Source organism: Alosa alosa, chromosome 9, assembly GCF_017589495.1.
Source record: "Alosa alosa isolate M-15738 ecotype Scorff River chromosome 9, AALO_Geno_1.1, whole genome shotgun sequence".
NCBI classification, from domain to species: Eukaryota; Metazoa; Chordata; class Actinopteri; order Clupeiformes; family Clupeidae; genus Alosa; species Alosa alosa.
In genome coordinates, this window is record NC_063197.1 from 33675082 (window position 1) to 33697581 (window position 22500).

The 22500-nt window shown below is 49.3% G+C and overlaps 2 protein-coding genes across 2 annotated transcripts in view; one reads left to right on the forward strand and one right to left on the reverse strand.

Annotated features, from left to right (window-relative positions):
- Positions 1-17467, forward strand: part of rfx2 (regulatory factor X, 2 (influences HLA class II expression)) — a 30235-nt gene extending 12768 nt beyond the window's left edge. Inside the window, exons 6-18 of the mRNA XM_048252929.1 lie at positions 100-174; positions 4474-4655; positions 5149-5268; positions 5956-6077; positions 6805-6923; positions 9760-9872; positions 10903-11054; positions 11896-11993; positions 12381-12530; positions 13249-13457; positions 13974-14127; positions 14588-14628; positions 14740-17467. Of these exons, the coding sequence (XP_048108886.1) occupies positions 100-174; positions 4474-4655; positions 5149-5268; positions 5956-6077; positions 6805-6923; positions 9760-9872; positions 10903-11054; positions 11896-11993; positions 12381-12530; positions 13249-13457; positions 13974-14127; positions 14588-14628; positions 14740-14863 (1659 nt within the window). The 3' untranslated portion in view covers positions 14864-17467. The remainder of the gene's footprint in view (positions 1-99; positions 175-4473; positions 4656-5148; positions 5269-5955; positions 6078-6804; positions 6924-9759; positions 9873-10902; positions 11055-11895; positions 11994-12380; positions 12531-13248; positions 13458-13973; positions 14128-14587; positions 14629-14739) is intronic.
- A 629-nt stretch (positions 17468-18096) lies between these two features.
- The window catches only part of fcho1 (FCH and mu domain containing endocytic adaptor 1), an 80373-nt gene continuing 75969 nt past the window's right edge, over positions 18097-22500 (reverse strand). The window contains exons 28-29 of the mRNA XM_048252930.1: positions 22185-22352; positions 18097-18159 (exon numbers count right to left, since the gene is read on the reverse strand). Of these exons, the coding sequence (XP_048108887.1) occupies positions 18131-18159; positions 22185-22352 (197 nt within the window). The 3' untranslated portion in view covers positions 18097-18130. The remainder of the gene's footprint in view (positions 18160-22184; positions 22353-22500) is intronic.

Sequence of the window (22500 nt, forward strand, 5' to 3'; positions counted from 1 at the left end):
TCTGTCGTCCCTCCCCTCTTCTTTCTCTCTCTCTCTCTCTCTCTCTCTCTCTCTCTCTCTCCTGTGTTTCCTCTGCATGCTTATGTTTCTCTCCTTCAGCTTGAAATGGCGATTGAAAACCTCCAAAAGTCTGAAGGGATTGCCACTCACAAAAGCAGCCTGCTCAACAGCCATGTAAGTCACACAGGAACCTGCCTTCCTTTTGGCCCAGCGGAAACGGCCGCCACAGAAGAGGGGGCATGCTGCTACTGCCGTCTGTCTGTCTGCTTCCTGCCTGTGGCTGTCTGTCTGTCTGTCTACCTGTCTGTCTGTCTGTCTGTCTGTGCTCCTTAATGCTCAAACGACACACAGCGGTTTCCAGCTCTGCTCTCCCCCTCAGCAATAGCAGGCATTTTAGAGAGCACATAAGATGAGCCTGTAAGATTAGTCTGCCAGCAATAGCAGGCGTTTTAGAGAGCACACACCCCTGTAAGTTCAGAAGGCCAGTGGGTGCCTTCCTTCCTCAGGGCTGTTCCTCAGGGCTGTTCCTCAGGGCTTCCCTTTGGAGGTTGTGGACCTGACCGTAACAACCAGAGCAGATTGAACTGTCAAGTAAAAGAACTACGGTACATTTCACAGGACGTGACTGGAGAGACTTAATGGTCTTGATGTTAATGAGTATAGGTCACTCCCTAGTGACTAGGGGTCAGTCCCATAAAGCCAAAGGAGACGCAATCCCCCCCTGAAGGAGCAGGCCTGTGTCCTCTACTGTGTAGCAATGTGGGGAGACTGGGACAGAATGTTGGGATAGCTTCTCTATAAGAATGTTGGGATAGCTTCTCTATAAGAATGTTGGGATAGGTTCTCTTTAAGAATGTTGGGATATGTTCTCTGTAACACCATGTCCTAACAGGATCCGAGTGAGCGACTGTCTACACTGAGTCTGTTAAATAGGCCCTGCTATTGCGTCATGTTGCTCATTCAGAACAGCAGAGCACCGCCAGCGACAGAAAGAAAATAGACACGTGGCGTCTGACAAAAGTTCTCAAAACGTTGCGTTGCATCGCGCTGCTCGCGTCGCTTGCAGTCAGGGCACTCCAATTGAAAACGATGGAATTAACGGATTTTATCGCTAATGTTCGCTCGCATCGCGTCCGGTGGTCATGGTGTAAGAATGCTGGGATAGCTTCTCTATAAGAATGCTGGGATAGCCCGCTCGGCCCTAACTTTAGTCACAGTGGTGGGGCAGAGGTGAGACATTTCTCTGTCTGTGTGTCTCTCTCTCTCTCTCTCTCTCTCTCTCTCTCTCTCTCTCTCTCTCTCTCTCTCTCTCTCTCTCTCTCTCTCTCTCTCTCTCTCTCTCTCTCTCTCTCTCTCTCTCTCTCTCTCTCTCTCTCTCTCTGCTAAGCCCCTGGTGTTTCCTTCAGGGCTGTTTACAGCTCTTAGCCTGTTGCTCCCAGTCCCGTCATTCTGACACAGTGCATGCATGCTGACACACCGCTGAGCGTGTTTACACACACACACACACACCCTGCCTGCCTGCCTGCAATCAGCCACCTCTCCCTGTCTGACACTAACGGCTCTATGTGTGTGTGTGCGCGCGTTTGCTATAGTGCCTGTCAGCAGGCTGGAAAGCAAATGTCCCAGATCTGTTCTGTGGTCAGCAGCTAAGGTGTGTGTGTGTGTGTGTGTGTGTGTGACCAGAGATGGTTCCTCCAGCCGTAGGCCTCCTTTGTTCCTCTCTGTGTGTCTCCATCCTGCTGTCCTTGTGGCCAGCAGTTCTGCATGAATAACACAGAATAACACAGCTCTACTTGAGATGAATAACCAACACAGCTCTACTTGAGAGGAATCATCAACACAGCTCTACTTCAGATGAATAGCACAGCTCTACTTGAGATGTATAGCACAGCTCTACTTGAGATGAATCACCAACACAGCTCTACTTGTGAGATGAATAACCAACACAGCTCTACTTGTGAGATGAATAACCAACACAGCTCTACTTGGGAGATGAATAACCAACACAGCTCTACTTGAGATGAATAACCAACACAGCTCTTCTTGTGAGATGAATAACAGCTCTACTTGTGAGATGAATAACACAGCTCTACTTGTGACATGAATAACACAGCTCTACTTGTGACATGAATAACACAGCTCTACTTGTGACATGAATAACACAGCTCTACTTGTGACATGAATAACACAGCTCTACTTTGGATGAATAACACAACTCTACTTGTGAGATGAATAGCACAGCTCTACTTGAGATGAATAACACAGCTCTACTTGAGATGAATAACACAGCTCTACTTGTGATGAATAACATAGCTCTACCTGTGAGATGAATAGCACAGCTCTACTTGTGAGATGAATAGCACAGCTAGTTCAGGTTATTCTATATGGAATGTTTTTTTTGTGCCAAAATTTAAATAAATAAATGAAATATGAAATCAATATATTATATAAATAGTTACATAAATAAAAAAAAGTTAAATACATAAATAAATAAAATATTACATGTAAAAACCATTGAGATTGACATTTACATTCCATATGCACGGTCTTGCAATGTGCCATGAAATAAATACTTCAGTCACCCATCAAGGCGGGACCTAGCCGCTGATTGGTTGCTGCCTGAAAAAAAAAAATCAAACTTTGTGAGCATGACTGGCTGATCAGAAGCTAAAAGCTAGTGCTACTGCTAAAAGCCATAACCTAGGCATTTTCATTCAGAAAGATTGTGTGTTCTATGTTGCTAACTCTTGGCTGTGAGTTATCAGGACCTAAAAGCATAGCATCTGGTGCTGTCAAAAATCCTTGTCGGCTGCTGAGTTATACCCTCATATTGAGAACTAAAAAGTCTCTGGAAAGTTGTGGGCACTGCTTGGGCAATGTAGCAAGCTGGCACTGACACTCGCATAATAAGAGTTCATGGCATGGGCGTCTCAAGCTTTATTGTTTATGTATCATATAACAAAGGAGGTGAATTCAGCTCAAGTGAAGTTAACTGGGACGTCTGGGCACCCTACTATTAATAGAAGCAATAGCAAAGTCGTTTGCCATAGATAGAAGTTCGCTTTCTGTAGATGTCGATAACTAGCTAACGCTTGTGCTAACTGTTAGCGCTAGCTCTAGATGCGCACATAGCATGTCTATCAACCCTCAGGTACAGCAAACAGACCCATCAAATGACCGAACGCTTTCACGCTTGATATCTTCTCAAAAGTATGAATTTAGAATGAAATCCTTGTTGTTGTATGTTTCGTGAGTTATGATACAAGTCTGAGCTATGTCCTTAGTCCAGTGTGGTTCACAGGAAGCAAGCCAGTCCAGTCTGACTCAGAGCTGGATCACTTCGTGTTATTTCAGGCAGCAATCAGTGGCTAATTCCCGCCTTGATGGGTGACTGACGTTTATTTATTTATTTATTTATTTCATGACCGTGCATATGGAATGTAAATGTCAATGTATATATGGTTTTTACATTTACATTCACATTTTATTTATTTATTTATTTATTTATTTATTTATTTATTTAACTTTATATTTATTTATCTAATCTTTTATTTATTTCATATTTTATTTATTGATTTCATATTTCATTTATTTATTTAATTTTGTCACAAAAAAACATTCCATAATTCTGAACTGTGCTTAACACTTGAGACTTAATCTTGAAACTGATGGTAGTGTTGTTGCAAAAGTTCCTTGTATTTGGTGTTTGTCTCTGTGAGGTATAAAGATATAGATGGTTTGACCAAGAGTGATGAGCGTATGGATACTGTAGACAGTGATGTGAGGCAGAGAGAACATTGTGTGTAAGTGTGTCGTCCTGCGTATCCTGTTGTGACCGTTCCTGTCGTCCTGTGTTTCCTGTTGGGACTGTTCCTTTATGTGTGTGTGTGTCCTGTGTTAACTGTTTGTGTGTGTCCGCCCTGTGTTGACTGCTTGTGTGTGTCCGTCCTGTGTTGACTGCTCCTCTGTGTATGTGTGTGTCCTGTGTTGACGTGTGTGTGTGTGTGTGTGTCCTGTGTTGACTGTGTGTGTGTGTGTCCTGTGTTGACTGTGTGTGTGTGTGTGTGTGTCCTGTGTTGACTGTGTGTGTGTGTGTCCTGTGTTGACGTTGTGTGTGTGTGTGTGTGTGTGTGTGTCCTGTGTTGTGTGTGTGTGTGTGTGTGTCCTGTGTTGACTGTGTGTGTGTGTGTGTGTGTGTCCTGTGTCCTGTGTGTGTGTGTGTGTGTGTGTGTGTGTGTGTGTCCTGTGTTGACTGTTCCTGTGAGTGTGTGTGTTTGTCCTGTGTTGACTGTGTGTGTGTGTCCTGTGTTGACTGTTCCTGTGAGTGTGTTTGTGTCCTGTGTTGACTGTTCCTGTGAGCGTGTGTGTGTCCTGTGTTGACTGTTCCTCTGTGTGTGTGTGTGTGTGTCGTGTTAACTGTGTGTGTGTGTCCGTCCTGTGTTGACTGTTCCTGTGTGTGTGTTCCTCCCTCAGCTGCAGTGGCTGCTGGATAACTATGAGACTGCTGAGGGGGTGAGCCTGGCGCGCTGCTCGCTCTACAACCACTACCTGCGCCACTGCCAGGAGCAGAAGCTGGACCCCGTCAACGCCGCGTCCTTCGGCAAGCTCATCCGCTCCGTCTTCATGGGGCTCCGCACCAGACGCCTCGGCACCAGGTCAGACGCCGCCAAACACACACGCACACACAACCAGGCCTCAGCGCCACCACACACACACACACAACTGGCCAACCAGGCTGCTTAACATACACAATCAGGCTCAGCGCTGCCACCACACACTCAACCAGCCAACCAGGCCTCAGCTGCTTAACACACACACACAACAAGGCCTTCTCTGCCTAACGCACACAGAGACTGAGCTTGGCCCAGAGCCAGGCCTGATCCACATCCATCCTTATTCAAACTGCTGTCTGTGTGCAGTGGAAAGTGATGGTTCCCTTATTAGCACTGATATGACATTAAAGAGCACAGGGTCTTATTTCAAAAAATAATTTACATAGCTATGATTTATTTTACTCATACTTGATGGTTAATTGAAACCAGTTTGTGTCTGTGTTATTGTTTAGTGTTGGTGAGCTCTGTGTGTGTGTGTCATGAGTAACTCACGTTCTGCTCTGCTCTGTTCCGTTCCGTTCTGTCCTCCCTGCAGGGGTAACTCAAAGTACCACTATTACGGCATCCGGATAAAGCCGGACTCCCCTCTCAACCGGCTGCAGGAGGACTCGCAGTACATGGCCATGAGGCAGCAGCCTGTGCACCAGAAACAGAGGTGAGCCCCTCTTTCACACTCTCGCTCGCTCTCACACTGATTGACAGTGACTGCATGTGTCCTGATGGGTCCTGCAGTGATTGGCCTTGCCCTTGTCGTTTTAGCCATATATCGGAACGTCACCTATTTCTGCCCATGCCCTATTTCTGCCCTTTTACGTGTATGTGTCACTTAATGCTTTCATTTCTATACAAACCAAGGCGGCTGATTCCTAAAGAAACGCAAGCACCCACCCCATAAGTGTATCTAGATTAGCTATGTACCAAAAATTCCATTTTACCGTGACTCGAAGAGCTGTAAACAGTGTTGTAAGACTGTGTGTACAAATCCGCTTGGATCTCCAGTGAAATTTTGATTTCGCGACAAGAATTCTCGGCCTAACCGTTGATGTGCCGAGTGGAAATAGGGCACCCACCAGCCCAGCACCAAACTCCGAGCACGGTGAACAAAATCGGATGTTTAAGGCAATAAATGCTCCCGTTAAGAATCAAACCCAATTTTGTTCAAATCTACACACCTTTGGCTACTAGAAAATGTAAGGTTAATTTATCAAATGTTATTTTGAAGTATTACACTCTACAATCTTTGTTTTAGAATTTTGTAACGAAAGGGGCAGAAATGGGTGCTTTTACGATAGTAAGTGTGTGTGTGTGTGTGTGTGTGTGTGTGTGTGTGTGTGTGCGCCAGGTTTAAGCCACTGCAGAAGGTGGACAGCGTGGGTTACGGTTTGTCCGGCGGCTCCAATAATGCCTCCAGCACCCCTGAGCAGTCCGTGGCCGCCCAGAGCCAGCACCACCAGCAGTACATTGGTAAGCACACCCACACCCCCACACTACACCCACACCACCACACTACACCACCAGCAGTACATCGGTAACCACACCCACACCCCCCACCTCCATCCCCACACCACCAGCAGTACATCGGTAACCACACCACCCCACACCCCCACACCACCCTACACCCTACACCCACACCACCACACGCCACCACACACCACCAGCAGTACATCGGTAAGCACAGCCACACCCACACCCACACCCACCCTACACCCACACCACCACACTACACCACCAGCAGTACATCGGTACCCACACCCCCCACCCCACCAAACCACACCACCAGCAGTACATCGGTAACCACACCCTGCCACACCCACACCCCCCCCCCACCACACCACACCACCAGCAGTACATCGGTAACCACACTACACCCACCCCCACCCCCAGCACCACCAGCAGTACATCGGTAAGCACAGCCCCCCCCCAGCAGTACATCGGTAACCACACCCTGCCACACCCACACCCCCCCCCCCACCACACCACACCACCAGCAGTACATCGGTAACCACACTACACCCACCCCCACCCCCAGCACCACCAGCAGTACATCGGTACAGCACAGCCCCCCAGCAGTACCATTGTGGCTTTGCACCAAAGAGTTCAAAGAGTTTTAGTTTCAGTACATGACGCACGAGTTCAAGAGTTTTAGTTTCAGTTGTTGTTGTTGTTGTTGTTGTTGTTGTTGTTGTTGCAGACGTGTCGCATGCTCTCCCTCCCTTCCCTCCTCTGGACCTGGGCCCCGTGCCCCTGCCTGAGCGCATCAACATGGCCGACATCAAGAAGCTGCAGACCCTCTACAGGGACCACTGCGAGGTAGTTAACCAGCCACACACACACACACACTGCTCCAAAACCACACTTGCACTTTGCATCCACACAAGACTGATGGGGGCTGCTGTGCTTGAGACCATGAACAAGTACTGAATAACTGTAAATACTTACTAGACATCTCATCCTTGTTATTGCAAACACTAAACGGAACAAATGTTACGTGGGAACTGAAGTACAACCTACACCTTTAAGGGTTAATGCATAAAGGTAATCAGACTTTCTTTCATTGTTCCTCCTCTTCCCCCTTCTCCTCCGTCTCCTCCCCTCCTCCTCCTATTCTCCTCCGTCTCCTCCCCTCCTCCTCCTCTTCTCCATCCCCTTCTCCTCTACTCCTCCCCTCTTCCTCTACTCCTCTTCTCCTCCATCTCCTTCTCTTCTCCTCTCCTCCCCTTCTTCTCCTCCGTCCTCTTCTCCTCTCCTCCCCTTCTTCTCCTCCGTCCTCTTCTCCTCTCCTCCAGGGGGGTTGTTTGGGGGAGAGCTTTTTTCCTGTCTTTGTTGTGCTTTCTGAACACTTCAGTTCAGTTCCAGCTGATCAGAAGTGATCAGAAGTGGGCCAGACTCAGGGCTGCCTTTAGCAGAGGGGCCACTGCACTGATAGCAGTCCGAAATAGCCTGCTGTAGCCCCCCTGAGAGGGCTGGGGGGAGAGAGTGCTTCATTAGCTGTGTGTGTGTGTGGGGGGGGGGGTTGTCATATTATATATTGCCCACCCTCCCTTTGCCCCCCCATCCCCCTTCATCCCCTGGTTGTGAAGATGTAGCTATTAAGCTCGTAGCTGACTGTGGGACATCATCATCTTTTTGTCCCCGCGGCTCCTCCTCTTCTGCCTCTTATCTGGACCCACTGCCTGTGCTATCTCGGACTGGACAGGGGGCTGTGTGTGTGTGTGTGAGTGTATGTTTGTGGGGATGTTTTTTAATGAACTCTAGAGCTGTTTAAGCTGTGTGAAACTCTGGAGGAGGTTGTGGGAGGAAGAGCTTTGGAAAAGTAAAGAAATAAAAAGAATGCAAGTGCATGCCTGTGCATGGTTGCCACACACACACACACACACACACACACACACACACACACACACACACACACACAGACAGTGACCTGAGTGAAGGCTGTTGTGGAAGGGACGCCGTGGAAACACACTTTTTTAAGATTCCCCAGCTGTAGACACCCAGGCTTTCTCTTCCCTTCCGTGGTGAAGCGCTCTGAAGGTAGAACTGCTCCCTGTTTGTCCGGGCTGGGGAATTTTTTTTCCCCCTTCCCTTTTTGTTTTGGAGGCCTGTGTTTTGAGCCGTTGCCCTGGGCAACGGTAAACAAGGTTGCCATGGCAATCCCTGGCGAGGAAGCAGAAAACATATCATGTGATTGAAGGGAAAGCCTATACAGCACTGTAACTGGATACAAGGCTGCGTGCGCTGCCAGGAGAGGATCTTTGGGCATGCCGTGAATCATACGCATATGGAGACAGTGGGCCACAGACATGCATAATAGACAAAACACATTGAAACATTTCGGCCCTCCCCCCCCGCACTCTCTCTCTCTGAGTCTCTCTGTCTCTTTCACACACACACACACACACACACACACACACACACACACACACACACACACACACACACACACACACACACTCTCTCTCACAGTGTGTGTGGGCAGAGGGGGAAAAAGAATGAAGTCTCAGAGCTCCTTTATGCTCTCCTCTTGGTATGTTTTGTGTTTTTTTAATCCACAAGTGATTACTTTGGCATTTGGGACATTTCTTGAAAATGTATTTTTTTCATAATATAACCACCAAAACAAATCTTGAGCGGCTAACCCTCAGCCATTTTGACCAAATCCAATCAGACCACTCAAAAGTGCACAATTCACAACTATGTGTTCACACAATGCCCACTGTGTTTTATAGCTTTAAAGTCATTCTTAAGCCATTTGTTTGTTCATGGGTATTTTGCGGTACATTTCTAATGGGTATATGTGAGATGACCCCATCTGTCTTTGCATAAGTGTGATATGTTTCAACGGAAGTGTGTGGGTGAAGGGTGGAGTTCAGCTATGCCAAGAATATTTGCTGAACCTCTTCTCCACTTTCCAGCAACTTGCCCTTACCTTAGTCCTCAGTAATAGGCCGCATGTGAAGAGACCCCATAAGCTGCCCCAGGGCTCCCTTGTAAAAGAGATTTGAATATCTCAATGGGACATCACCTGGTAAAATAAAGGATAAATAAATAAAAAAAATAAGCTCTGCATCATAATGTGTAGTTGTGCGGGGTGGAGGAGGGGTGTTTGTGTTTAGCGTTAGCGCGGGGCACGGGAATAATTCACTTTAGAACGTTAATGATTTATTGGGAGTGAATGAATCACAGGTTCCCTGTGCGCGGGATGACAGGCTGTTGCGCGCACTGTGGCCCACTCTGTGTGTGTTGGCTCACGCTGCTGCTGGAGAGGGAGAAAGAGAGAGAAAAGAGGAGGAGAGGAGAGGGAGAGAGAGAGGAGGAGAGAAGAGAGGGAGAGGGGAGAGGGAGAGGAGAGGAGAGGAGGAGAGGGAGAGGAGAGAGAGAGGAGGAGAGGGAGAGGAGATGTTTAATGTTGCGCAGCAGCTATGAGGAAGTGGTGGAGAGCCTCCCGTCAGCTTGAGCTCATTTACACACAGAGTGAGAGAGGAAACTCTTGCCTAATACCCCTCTGTGTGCAAGAGCAGCAGAGCTCGGAGTGTGTGTGACGGCCCGGGAACAACCCCGCTGCCTGGGGGGGAGAAACGCAAGCACGAGTCACTTAAGACTGGAGTGTCACACAAGAGTTCCTAATGTGTGTATGTGTGTGTCTTAGGCAACACTGGATGTTGTGATGAACCTGCAGTTCCACTACATTGAGAAGCTCTGGCAGTCCTTCTGGTGTTCAAGTGCGCCATCTAGTGACGGATCCACTACAATCACTAACAGGTCAGTTCCCCCCCAGCACATGAGGAGACCAAACTCCCACAGGGTCTCTTATCAGAGAGGGCTTCTTCTCAAGGGATGTGTTCATGAGCGATCGATCCAATCATAACCCAGATTAGCATAGCACAGCACTCCTGATTGGTGGGCTTCACTGTCTGTCACGAGTAATGGCAGCCTTTGTGATTAGGTAATAGAGTACTGAAGTGTGACGTTGCGTTTCCTTGGCGGCAGAATCACTGGATCTAAACGAACTTTCGAAGTGGCTTAAATAGCATTGAATGTAGACATGTGGCATCATTTCTAGCTAATAAAAATAAATATAGCCATTTAAACTAGGCAGCAGTTTAGCCACATAACACGGATTCCCTGGCAGGTGTAATAGAAAGAAACATAATTCCAGTGGATATTTCTTGTCTTCTCAAAGACTGGCGGCTGTTAAGAGTGACGTTTTTTGCCAAAAAAATAAAGCCAAAACACGTCCGTGAATTTAAGGATTTTAACAGCATGCTGTGAAGTTACATGCAGGTCTCTTTTACAGAGGAAACCCATGCTAAAATAAAACTCTGTAGTCACAAATTTGATCGTGTTGGTATGATGATGTTGTAGTATGTGATTCCTACAGTGTAAAAAAATAAATAAACTAACGTCTTAGAAACGTTAAGAAAGCCACCGCTAATGGTGATTACTGTGGTTAGATTGATTTGTTTAGATCCAGTGCTATCGCCCTGCTGCCCAATCCCATAGATTAGCATAAAGGGCCGATCACACCAGGAATGATTACTATAGCCATAACTATAAAAGCGTCCACACTGACCAAACATTTAAGCAAAGTCTCTCCTTGGTGTTAATGAATGCTGATTGGCTGTCAGCTTTTTTATTGTTCTGAAAGTGATCCCCAATGACATCGTTCATGTGTGTGAACGTCGTCATTCATATTAACGAGAACAATATTTTTTTTATAGTTATGTTTTTTGGTGAGAACGGCCCTTAAGTGCGGATTCTCACTGGAGGTGTGTGTTTGTCTGTTGCGTAGCGACGAGGACATGGAGAACGTGATTCCGCATGAGACGCTGGTGGCGCTGTGCAAGTATGAGCCTGTGAAGCAGTGGATGCGCAGCTGTGACCACATCCTGTACCAGGCCCTGGTGGAGATCCTCATCCCAGACGTCCTGAGACCTGTGCCCAGTGAGTCGCCATGCAACACCACCTGGAGCACACACACACTTGGCTAATGAAGCCCACCCACCCCCCGTTATTTCTGGACACCTGGAGCATTGCACAGTGTCCTGTGAGACACGCACGCACACACAATTAGGTGGCCAGGACACCCCCTACTCTTTGCGGTGGGTGCCATGGGGTCTTTAGTGACCACAGTGAGTCCTACAGTGAGTCCTACTCCCACAGTGAGTCAGGACCTCGGTTTAACGTCTCATCCGAAGGACGGCATTGTGTTTGCTCTGTGACCAGAGGGTAGACTGCCCCCTACTGGCCCACCAACACCACTTTCAGCAGCAACTTCGCTTTCCCAGGAGGTCTCCCATCCACGTACTAAACAAGCCCACACTTGCTTAGCTTCAGTCATTCAGCAGAGGCAGGGAATCCACTGGTCTGGCTACTGGCCACAGTCCTGTAGTGTCCAGGGGCTGTATTGTGTTGCATACTAAGACAAAAAGAGCCCTCTCATTAAAGACGCACTCTAAAAATACTTTAATGGACCCAGGTCATTGGACCCTTTCTCAGCATCCCTGATATGTAGTGGCCAAGTACTCCTCTTAAAACAGGAATATCTCAGAAAGCTTTAATTGCTGGGTTGGGTGTATGAGGGCACATTCAAGCACATTTCAAACACACTTTAGCGTAGGATGTTCGACACCGTACACCCTGTATATATTCCCTCGTAATCAAGACGTTGAACAGTGAACATTTAAAGTGTTTGTGACGTGTTGTTGTTTGAGTGGGCCCTGATGTCATTGTTGTTTGTGACGTTGAGTGGGCCCTGATGTTGTTGTCGTTGTGCTGTCCCCAGGCACGCTGACCCAGGCCATCCGTAACTTTGCCAAGAGCCTGGAGAGTTGGCTGACGTCCGCCATGTGTGACTTCCCCCAGGAGACCGTGCGCACTAAGGTAACAACGTCAATATGTTTTTATTTCAGTTTCATTTATATAAAAATAAAAGAGGAGACCGTGCACACCAAGGTAACAACGTCAATATGTACATTTCATAGTTTCATGGTTCAAGAAACATGGTGTATCCACTGAAATACACAACATACTGTTGAGAAGCAGTTGATTTGATGTATGATTGATACCTTCCTTGTTTACTTGGTCTTCCAAACATTATATTGCATGGTTATTAATATAACACTGCTAAACATTACAGGGTCAAGTTTCATGTATTAACTGCTGTGAATGTTATTGGGTGGCAGCTGTGTTGTGAGAGTGAAAGTATGACCCAGGTGTTGCACTGAGCATTTGCATTCACCTGTGGTGCTTCTGTCCTCCGGCCCACAGGTGGCAGTGGTGTCTGCGTTTGCACAGACGCTGCGCAGGTACACCTCTTTGAACCACCTGGCGCAGGCGGCGCGCGCCGTGCTGCAGAACACCTCCCAGATCAACCAGATGCTGTCCGACCTCAACCGCGTGGACTTCGCTAACGTGCAGGTATGCCGCGCCGCTCTCGACCCTCCACACACACACACACGCTGTCCGACTTCAACCGCGTGGACTTTGCTAACGTACAGGTATGCCGCGCCACTCTCGACCCTCCATACACTCACACACACGCACCAGATGCTGTCCGATCTCAACTGTGTGGACTTGGCTAACGTGCAGGTACGCTGCGCCACTCTCAGCCCTCATCTCACACACACACACACACTCACACACCATCCTCCACACCTACCTTGTCAGCATGAGCATCAGCTGTTCCCATTGGACCCTCTGAGCCAACAGCAGCTTTTAATTCATACATTCAGCAGCTTTTAATTCATACATTCAGGGTTTTTTTTATTAACAAATTGAAGGGATGCTTCTGATGGAACTGAGCTTGCCAGTAAAATGTGTATTCAGTGTGTGTATTCTCAAGCAGAAACCGTTCTCACCTTTAAAACAAGGGCTTTCCCTGTGTGATGCATGACAACCACTGAATCCCTCTTTGTTTGAGTGCGTGTGCGCATGTGTGTCACACCCTGAAACTGTAGGGTGTGTATTCCCAGTTCAAATGAGCTGTAAAGTGTGTGTGTGTCTGTGTATAGCAGTGCCTAACCTTGTGTGTGTGTGTGTGTTGTGTGTGTGTGCGGGCCTAGCAGTGCCTAACCCTGTGCGTGCGTGTGTGAGAGCATCACAGTGCCTGACCCAGTGTGTGTGTGTGTGTCCACAGGAGCAGGCGTCGTGGGTGTGCCAGTGTGACGAGAGCATGGTGCAGCGGCTGGAGCAGGACTTCAAGGTGACGCTGCAGCAGCAAAGCTCCCTGGACCAGTGGGCCGCCTGGCTGGACAACGTGGTCAACCAGGTGCTGAAGCCCCACGAGGGTAGCCCCAGCTTCCCCCGTGCCGCCCGCCAGTTCCTGCTCAAATGGTCCTTCTACAGGTGAGGCCCACATCCCTGCTCTCCCTCACACTGCCCGCACAGAGCCCTGAGATCCCCACTCTCCCTCACACTGCCCGCACAGAGCCCTGAGATCCCCACTCTCCCTCACGCTGCACAGAGCCCTGAGATCCCCACTCTCCCTCACGCTGCACAGAGCCCTGATCCCTGTGTGCACTATTAGAATACTGCAATTAATCCACTGTGAAAATAATCCTTAGTTGCAGTCCTAATGTACAACTACAAACAGAACGTTGCACCCATAACATTTAACAGATAATTCAATTGAGGCTAATACTTGGGGCATCTTCCTCAGTTTATAAATGCTTAATTCTTGTTGCTAGACCTGTCAGAAATATAACCTGTAGTCTGTAAACTATAAGGTTTTTACCTGAAATTAAGTGATGAGACTATTAGTAATTCCACCTCCTAAATGTGCCCTCTGTGTTTCTGTGTTTCTCCTCCCACCTGTCTGCTGACCCCCCTGGGCCTTTATCTTCCCTCCCTCTCTCCCTCCAGCTCCATGGTGATCAGGGATCTGACCCTGCGCAGTGCCGCCAGCTTTGGTTCCTTCCACCTGATCCGCCTGCTCTATGACGAGTACATGTTCTACCTGGTGGAGCACCGTGTTGCCCTGGCCACCGGCGAGACGCCTATAGCTGTGATGGGAGAAGTGAGTACAGCACTCTGGCAGCTCTTCACAAACACACACACTGCCATGGGTATAAAATGGCACACCAAGAGTGTTAGTGAGCGTTGCCATGGGTTTAAAATGGCACACCAAGAGTGTTAGTGAGCGTTGCCATGGGTTTAATATGGTACTGCAAGAGTGGTACACCAAAAGTGTTAGTGAGCGTTGCTATGGGTATAAAATGGTACACCAAGAGTGTTGGTGAGCGTTGCTATGGGTTTAAAATGGTACACCAAGAGTGTTGGTGAGCGTTGCTATGGGTTTAAAATGGTACACCAAGAGTGTTGGTGAGCGTTGCTATGGGTTTAAAATGGTACACCAAGAGTGTTGGTGAGCGTTGCTATGGGTTTAAAATGGTACACCAAGAGTGTTGGTGAGCGTTGCTATGGGTTTATTGCATTAGCGGCTGCTAACTTGCGCACTTTTCCTCTTTCACCCTCAGTTCAGCGACCTCAACTCCATGATGCCTGTACTGATGGATAAAAGGTGGCCTTAACGCCGCATTACACACCTGCCTGCGCACACACACCGCAGTAGTTTTCCTCCTGTGGTGGGCATGTCTGAGTGAAACCTGAGTCCCTTCTCTGCTCTGTCAGACCCCTCGTTCTCGGACGACATGAGTGACCTGGGGAGCGACGGTGACGTGTCACGAGGGCCCAGCGAGCCGGCGGTGAAGCGGGAGAGGATCGAGCTCAACCACTCGCTGCAGGAGATCTGAGCTGCTCCACGCACGCACACACACACACACACACACACACACACAGTGACCAGCTGACCTGTGTGCATGTTTTCCCACGGGCTCTCATACCCCCGGACTGTGGGGATGGCACAGCCAGCGTATCTCTGGGTTCTGCGTTATGCTGCAGGCCTGAGGGTGTGTGTGTGTGTGTGTGTGTGTGTGTGTGTGGTCGGCGAGAGAGGGGGGCTGTGTGCTGTAGTTCCCCACTCCGTTCTGTCCTCCGCGTTTGCCCCGTGTTTGTGACTGTGAATCTGTAGTGTGTACGAGTGCCGTTACTCTTGTTATAGCTGTGCCATAGCTAGTGTTTATTCCAGTGCCTTAGATCTATAAAGGAAAAAAAAAAGCAGTCTGAATAAAACCAACACAAACACCCACCCCCAACTCTATAGGAGGAGCACTCCCCTCCTCCCACCCCACCCCCCTCCCAGCTGTGCCTCTTAATGCAGGATGAATGTATGTTTTCATAACCTCAAGAGAACGCTTTCTAAAGCACCTTCTAGACTTGTAGGAGACTTAGGACTAACTCGCACACCTTGCACTCCTATAGCTGAGCGCATGTCAGTGAGACTCCGCCTAAGGCACGCCTCTAACCCCCCCCCCCCCCCCCCAACCTGCAGAGGGCGCTCTCTCCCACTCCCCAGAGCCTTGTCTGCCCAAAGCACGCCTCGTCCCGTCCCCATTCCCCTCGGCCTGCAGATGGCGCTCTCTCCCACTCCCCAGAGCCCCTGCTGCTGCGCTGACTGCAGTATGGAACCCTTGGCCATATGAGATCGCCCACACTGCTATGACCACTGGGGCGGCGCCACCTGCATCTGTCCCCAGAGGCAGCACGTGTGGGGGAACCAGTCTGTTTTCTATCTCCCCTTTAAAACCTACTTTCCTCTCTGCCTCACTCTGATTTTAAAGAAGCTAATGTTTATATATTTACATATGTATTTAAAGTGCACATGGCCTCAGCTATGATGTCGTCAACCTGATTTCTTTACAAACGTGTCTGCCAGAGTAGCATGTTTTTTAACACAACAAATCAGGCCTGTTATACAACGCACATTTTTAAAGAAGTAGTTGTCCCCATTCCAGTAGGCCTTACACAGCCGAGTTCAACCCTGTTTCATTACGTTTCGTGCCGGTGTACATTTAACCGATTTGAGTGACGGGACGGACAGTGATCATCAGTGACTCTGCTCAGAGTACCATGACATGTAAATATGTGACGGATCTGCGAGTCGTTGCTCGAGGGGTCCCTTCTGAAAGCCTTCAGGACGCCTGAGCTGAGTCCAGTCCAAAGTTTAGCGGCCTTAACCACATCCTGACCGACTCCTAACACAGCCAGTCCGGATCGACTGGAGAACCTGCTCTAGACTGATCTGATGTGAGGGTTAAAGACTCTAGAGCGTCATGACGCCCAGCTCCTATAGGGGGCACTCCTCCACACAGATTTAACTTGGGGACAGTTGCAGCCTACATTGCCTGGGATGTGTGTGGGTCCTGGGCTTGTTATTACGGTCCTGATGGCTGCCCCCCAGCTTGGAGACCCTCTGAGCTAAGAGGAAACAAATAAAGTGGTGAATCTGTAAGGTGTAAATCCCACATAGCGTAATTATTTACCTGCACGTGTTTGTCTTTACCCACAGCTTAATCCTGAGCAGATCGCCTTTTTAAATAATATAATTTTTAAAGAGCTGAATTATTAGCTATGTTGGACCCCCCGCCCGCCCGCCCGCCCGCCCGATGTATAATAGTGCGTTTTAAAAAGTGAAATTGAGACTTTTAAGGTGATGTATGGAAAAAAAAAAAGTGAATTGTTTAAAAATAACAAGCTCCTTGAGCTTCTTGATGGTTTTTGCAGTTCAGTTTTCAGACCTGTTGAATGTGTTTGCTCTTGGTACCAGTTGAGTGAGTGGCTTTGGATCGTTCCCATGTCCGCACCCCTCTCCTCCGGACCTCCTGGGCTCCTCTCGAGTCGCGGGCTGCTTCCCAGAGTTCTCACGGCTGGCACCAACCCAGATTTTTTTTTTAGTTTAAAAAAAAAATAAAAAAAAAAAAAAAAGGCGAAAAGATGAGATTCCTGATGTGTGGACATCTTTGCGTCCGGTCTGTGAATATTCTAACTGTGGGCTTCTCCTGTGTGAAGCCTGCTCTTGCCTCTCGGTACCACATGCCGTCTGACCCCTGACCCTCCGCATATTTATTAGCGCCGCTCCGGACACTACCCATCCTCTCGGCCCATTCCAATAGTTGTATGATGTCTAAGTCCTGAACTAAAGATTTGGTAAAAGCTTTTCTTAGTCCATGTTTTTAACTTGTGCCTGTCACAGTAACTTGCCTTTAGAGTATTTGGAAAAGGTATTTTCTGTGTCATTGTTTTTTTGTAATGCTGTTTAGACTTCTCTGGTTGAGGATTATTTTTATTGGACTAGACTGATTCTTCTCACAAGTATATTGATACTTTATTTTTGTGTATTTTTAAACCTGTTCTTGACTTCTTTACCGGGCCAGAGAACAGAGACTCTGTAACAAACTGCATAGTTCAATTGTATTTTGTACCGGTTAAAAATAAAAACAAAACTGGTGTAAGCCGCATTTCTCTGTGTTTGTGTGTTTTTCCCATTCTTGGATCAGCAATAACAACACATGCATCGTTTATGGAGAAGCATTGAAGTTTATAAATATATTTAAAATTTACATAGAAAGAAACAGCACTAACAGTGCAAATAGTTCAGCCAAATTGACTGATTAACCTCCACCCCAAAACACCCCTCGGTACGTATGCACACACAAGCAGGTTTCCATGACGATATCGATCTAAAACTATAAAACATGTATCATGTGCGCCCACAATTGTTTTTTTCCACAAAATCCTACTTTTTTTTTCTTTTGGTCTTTATGGCAAAGCAACACTATTCACAGCCATCAGAACATACAAAGAGGCATCTGGAATCGGAGCTGCGCTGTGTTCTATACCACAAGTACAAATCTCAGATCACAATTCAAAAAAAGGGTTCAGATACAAAAGGCCAGGTCAGTGCTCAACTTGGTCCTCCACAGCAGCAAGGACTTTTGGATCCATGGTTTTAGGTAAGTGTGCGCTCTCCTGTGTGTGTGTGTGTGTGTGTTCTCTCCTCACCTTCTCTACGGTGTGTAGACCTGGCTCAGTGAACTAAAAGTGCAAACTGTAGACCAGTAGTAGACCCCCCATCAACACCAGCGTACCCCGGCAATCTAGCAGGTCCCCGCGCCTCCACGTCACAAAGAGCAGCCCGCCATGTACTTCCCTGAGGGGAGCAAACACAGGAGAGAGAAGACGGAGAAAGGCACATCAGTCATCTAAACAGTGAGTTAAAAGACAACCGCTCTGCTTCAGCGACATGAAGTAGCACTCAGGGATGGGCAAAAATACATCAAAATGGATTTGAAAATAAAATATCAAATACCCTCATTTTAATTGTATCAAAATAAACTACAAAATACAGTAGCCACACCATGTATCAAAATAAAACACTGAAATACTGCATTTTTGTACTGAAAATACTTACATTAAATGGAGCATAAAATCACTTTGCAAACCTTCCATATCCATCTATTTAATCTATTCCTTCAGGTAGGGTCACGACCCTTTTAGTTAGTTTTTAACTAGCTGGGTACCGTGTAAGTGCTAAATGGGGTTATACTGACGCCAAGGGGCAAAAATGTGGATTTTGCATCGTGTTGCTTTAGGTAATTCATGAGGCACTTTTTGAGCAATGTTGCAGGGGCACCTAACCTGACCCTAGCCAGATGAATGTCGTTCCGCTTAGCTCCGCCTAGCTTCACTCACATCCATCTGGGACCTCTTCCATTGAGAGTGATTTCTCCAACCAACTTTATGGTTTTAGCCAATCAGGGCGCTTAGGCCGGAGTTTCATAGATGTGACATAGCGTAGAAGCGACTGGGAGTCTGTTATTGGCGTCGGGTTGGCTTCCCGATGTGAGTGGTTGAAGTAGCACGTCAATAGATGACGGACAAGTGGCTTATTCAATCATATGCAAGCATTTTTTGATTAGGCCCAGCCTTCTGAAGCAACACTTCAATGGATCGGTTCCAGATGGATGAGTGGAGCTAGGCGGAGCGAAATTCATCTGGCTATTGCCAGGTTAAGGGGCACCACCTAACCGGTTCCATGTAGCCCGCCTGATCGCTAGCCCGCCTGATCGCCAGCCCGCCTGATCGCCAGCCCGCCTGATCGCCAGCCCGCCTGATCGCCAGCCCGCCTGATCGCCTCAGTTACGTAATTGGTGTAGCCCGCCTGATCGCCAGCCCGCCTGATCGCTAGCCCGCCTGATCGCCAGCCCGCCTGATCGCCAGCCCGCCTGATCGCTAGCCCGCCTGATCGCTAGCCCGCCTGATCGCCAGCCCGCCTGATCGCCTCAGTTACGTAATTGGTGTAGCCCGCCTGATCGCCTCAGTTACGTGGTGGTGTAGCCCGCCTGATCGCTAGCCCGCCTGATCGCCAGCCCGCCTGATCGCTAGCCCGCCTGATCGCTAGCCCGCCTGATCGCCAGCCCGCCTGATCGCTAGCCCGCCTGATCGCTAGCCCGCCTGATCGCTAGCCCGCCTGATCGCTAGCCCGCCTGATCGCTAGCCCGCCTGATCGCCAGCCCGCCTGATCGCCAGCCCGCCTGATCGCCAGCCCGCCTGATCGCCAGCCCGCCTGATCGCCTCAGTTACGTAATTGGTGTAGCCCGCCTGATCGCTAGCCCGCCTGATCGCCTCAGTTACGTGGTGGTGTAGCCCGCCTGATCGCCTCAGTTACGTAATTGGTGTAGCCCGCCTGATCGCCAGCCCGCCTGATCGCTAGCCCGCCTGATCGCTAGCCCGCCTGATCGCCAGCCCGCCTGATCGCTAGCCCGCCTGATCGCTAGCCCGCCTGATCGCCTCAGTTACGTGGTGGTGTAGCCCGCCTGATCGCCTCAGTTACGTAATTGGTGTAGCCCGCCTGATCGCCAGCCCGCCTGATCGCCTCAGTTACGTAATTGGTGTAGCCCGCCTGATCGCTAGCCCGCCTGATCGCCTCAGTTACGTAATTGGTGTAGCCCGCCTGATCGCCAGCCCGCCTGATCGCCTCAGTTACGTAATTGGTGTAGCCCGCCTGATCGCCAGCCCGCCTGATCGCTAGCCCGCCTGATCGCCTCAGTTACGTAATTGGTGTAGCCCGCCTGATCGCTAGCCCGCCTGATCGCTAGCCCGCCTGATCGCTAGCCCGCCTGATCGCTAGCCCGCCTGATCGCCAGCCCGCCTGATCGCCAGCCCGCCTGATCGCCAGCCCGCCTGATCGCCTCAGTTACGTAATTGGTGTAGCCCGCCTGATCGCCTCAGTTACGTAATTGGTGTAGCCCGCCTGATCGCCAGCCCGCCTGATCGCCTCAGTTACGTGGTGGTGTAGCCCGCCTGATCGCCTCAGTTACGTGGTGGTGTAGCCCGCCTGATCGCCAGCCCGCCTGATCGCTAGCCCGCCTGATCGCCAGCCCGCCTGATCGCCAGCCCGCCTGATCGCTAGCCCGCCTGATCGCTAGCCCGCCTGATCGCCTCAGTTACGTAATTGGTGTAGCCCGCCTGATCGCTAGCCCGCCTGATCGCTAGCCCGCCTGATCGCCAGCCCGCCTGATCGCCAGCCCGCCTGATCGCCAGCCCGCCTGATCGCCAGCCCGCCTGATCGCCAGCCCGCCTGATCGCCTCAGTTACGTGGTGGTGTAGCCCGCCTGATCGCTAGCCCGCCTGATCGCCTCAGTTACGTGGTGGTGTAGCCCGCCTGATCGCCTCAGTTACGTAATTGGTGTAGCCCGCCTGATCGCTAGCCCGCCTGATCGCCAGCCCGCCTGATCGCTAGCCCGCCTGATCGCTAGCCCGCCTGATCGCCTCAGTTACGTGGTGGTGTAGCCCGCCTGATCGCCTCAGTTACGTGGTGGTGTAGCCCGCCTGATCGCCAGCCCGCCTGATCGCCTCAGTTACGTGGTGGTGTAGCCCGCCTGATCGCCTCAGTTACGTAATTGGTGTAACAAACCTTATGCAAGCATTTTTGATTAGGCCCAGCCTTCTGAAGCAACACTTCAATGGATCGGTTCCAGATGGATGAGTGGAGCTAGGCGGAGCGAAATTCATCTGGCTATTGCCAGGTTAAGGGGCACCACCTAACCGGTTCCATGTTTTCAGATGATTAAAGTTCAAGAAAAATCTAATGATTTTTAAGTTCTCAAGACAATTGAGGTTGGTGTGAGAGAGGGGGGTGTAATTGGGCACGTGAGCAACCTACATGTTACTCATCTTGGACTGAATCATCTTCCTGAATCTCAATATTCTGATTACAAGTCTGGGCAAATTACTGTCAGCACCAGTCAGAGGCTACATTCATTGTTTTGCACTTTTATGACGTCATGAAATCACCAAAAGCATTGGTTTTACCAAAACTATTTGGCAGTATTTTTAAACTACAAAATACACACAAAAAAAAGTATTTTGATACAAAATACGAAGCCACTTTCTTCAACCCAATAAAATGGCAAAATACTATTGTATTTGAAATAAGTATTTTAAATACATGTATCATAAATACTACCGATCCCTGTTAGTGCTGACACATCACAGACAGACCTTCTCCAGTAGCCTAGCTGGTAAAGTAAGGAGACAACACAATCTTTCTGACGAGTTCAGAGCAGACAGAGTAGCTAACTTCAGAGGGGTTACTACTGAGCAAGGTTACTGGGTTACCCTGGTAACCTCTGGAGTAGCTGCTGATCTCCAAACAACACGCCACTTCAGAGACAATAGCTGTGCTCAGTGAGTGCAGTTTCTTTTGGAGACAGACCACCAGGTACTGCACTGTGCTGCACTGTAGAACAGGCAGGCTACACCAGGCCCGTAGCTGGAGCCCTCCGCTCGTGAAGCGTAAAAACAGTTTTAGAGGACTGGTCTGAATGTACGAGCCGCCATCACGTCTGGTGTAGCCAGTTCCATTGATTATAGTGGAAACTAACTGCTGCAGCAAACGCTGTGCAAGCGGATCGCCTCAGTCACGTAATTGGTGTAGCCCGCCTGATCGCTAGCCCGCCAGCCTCAGATAAGCCCGCCTGACGTGGTGGTGTAGCCGCTGGTCGCCTCAGTTGCGTGGTGGTGTCGCCTGATAAACTTCGGTTCGTAATTGGTGTAGCCCGCCTGATCGCTAGCCCGCCTGATCGCTTCAGTTACGTAATTGGTGTAGCCCGCCTGATCGCCTCAGTTACGTAATTGGTGTAACAAGCCTGTAGAACTGTGATTTCTGCTCACCTGTGGCGAATCTCTTCTTCACCAGAGACATGCGGTACTGGGTGCCCAGCAGCTCCAGATCCAGGCCTGACAGCGACGCCTCACAGCCCACAAACTGCACCGCCAGGCTGGGAGGAGGGCCGCGAGGCGCCACCAGGCATTGCCAACTGGCACACAGCGTGCCAGAGCCTACGTCAGGGGAAAGAAGCAGTCAGATGACGACCACCCGGCCAGCCGAGCCAGGGCTGAACTCATTTCAACATGACAAACCGGCTCTTTAAGGTCTCAGATAGAAAACACCAGAATGGTCTATACATATTGATGTGGATATTGGGTA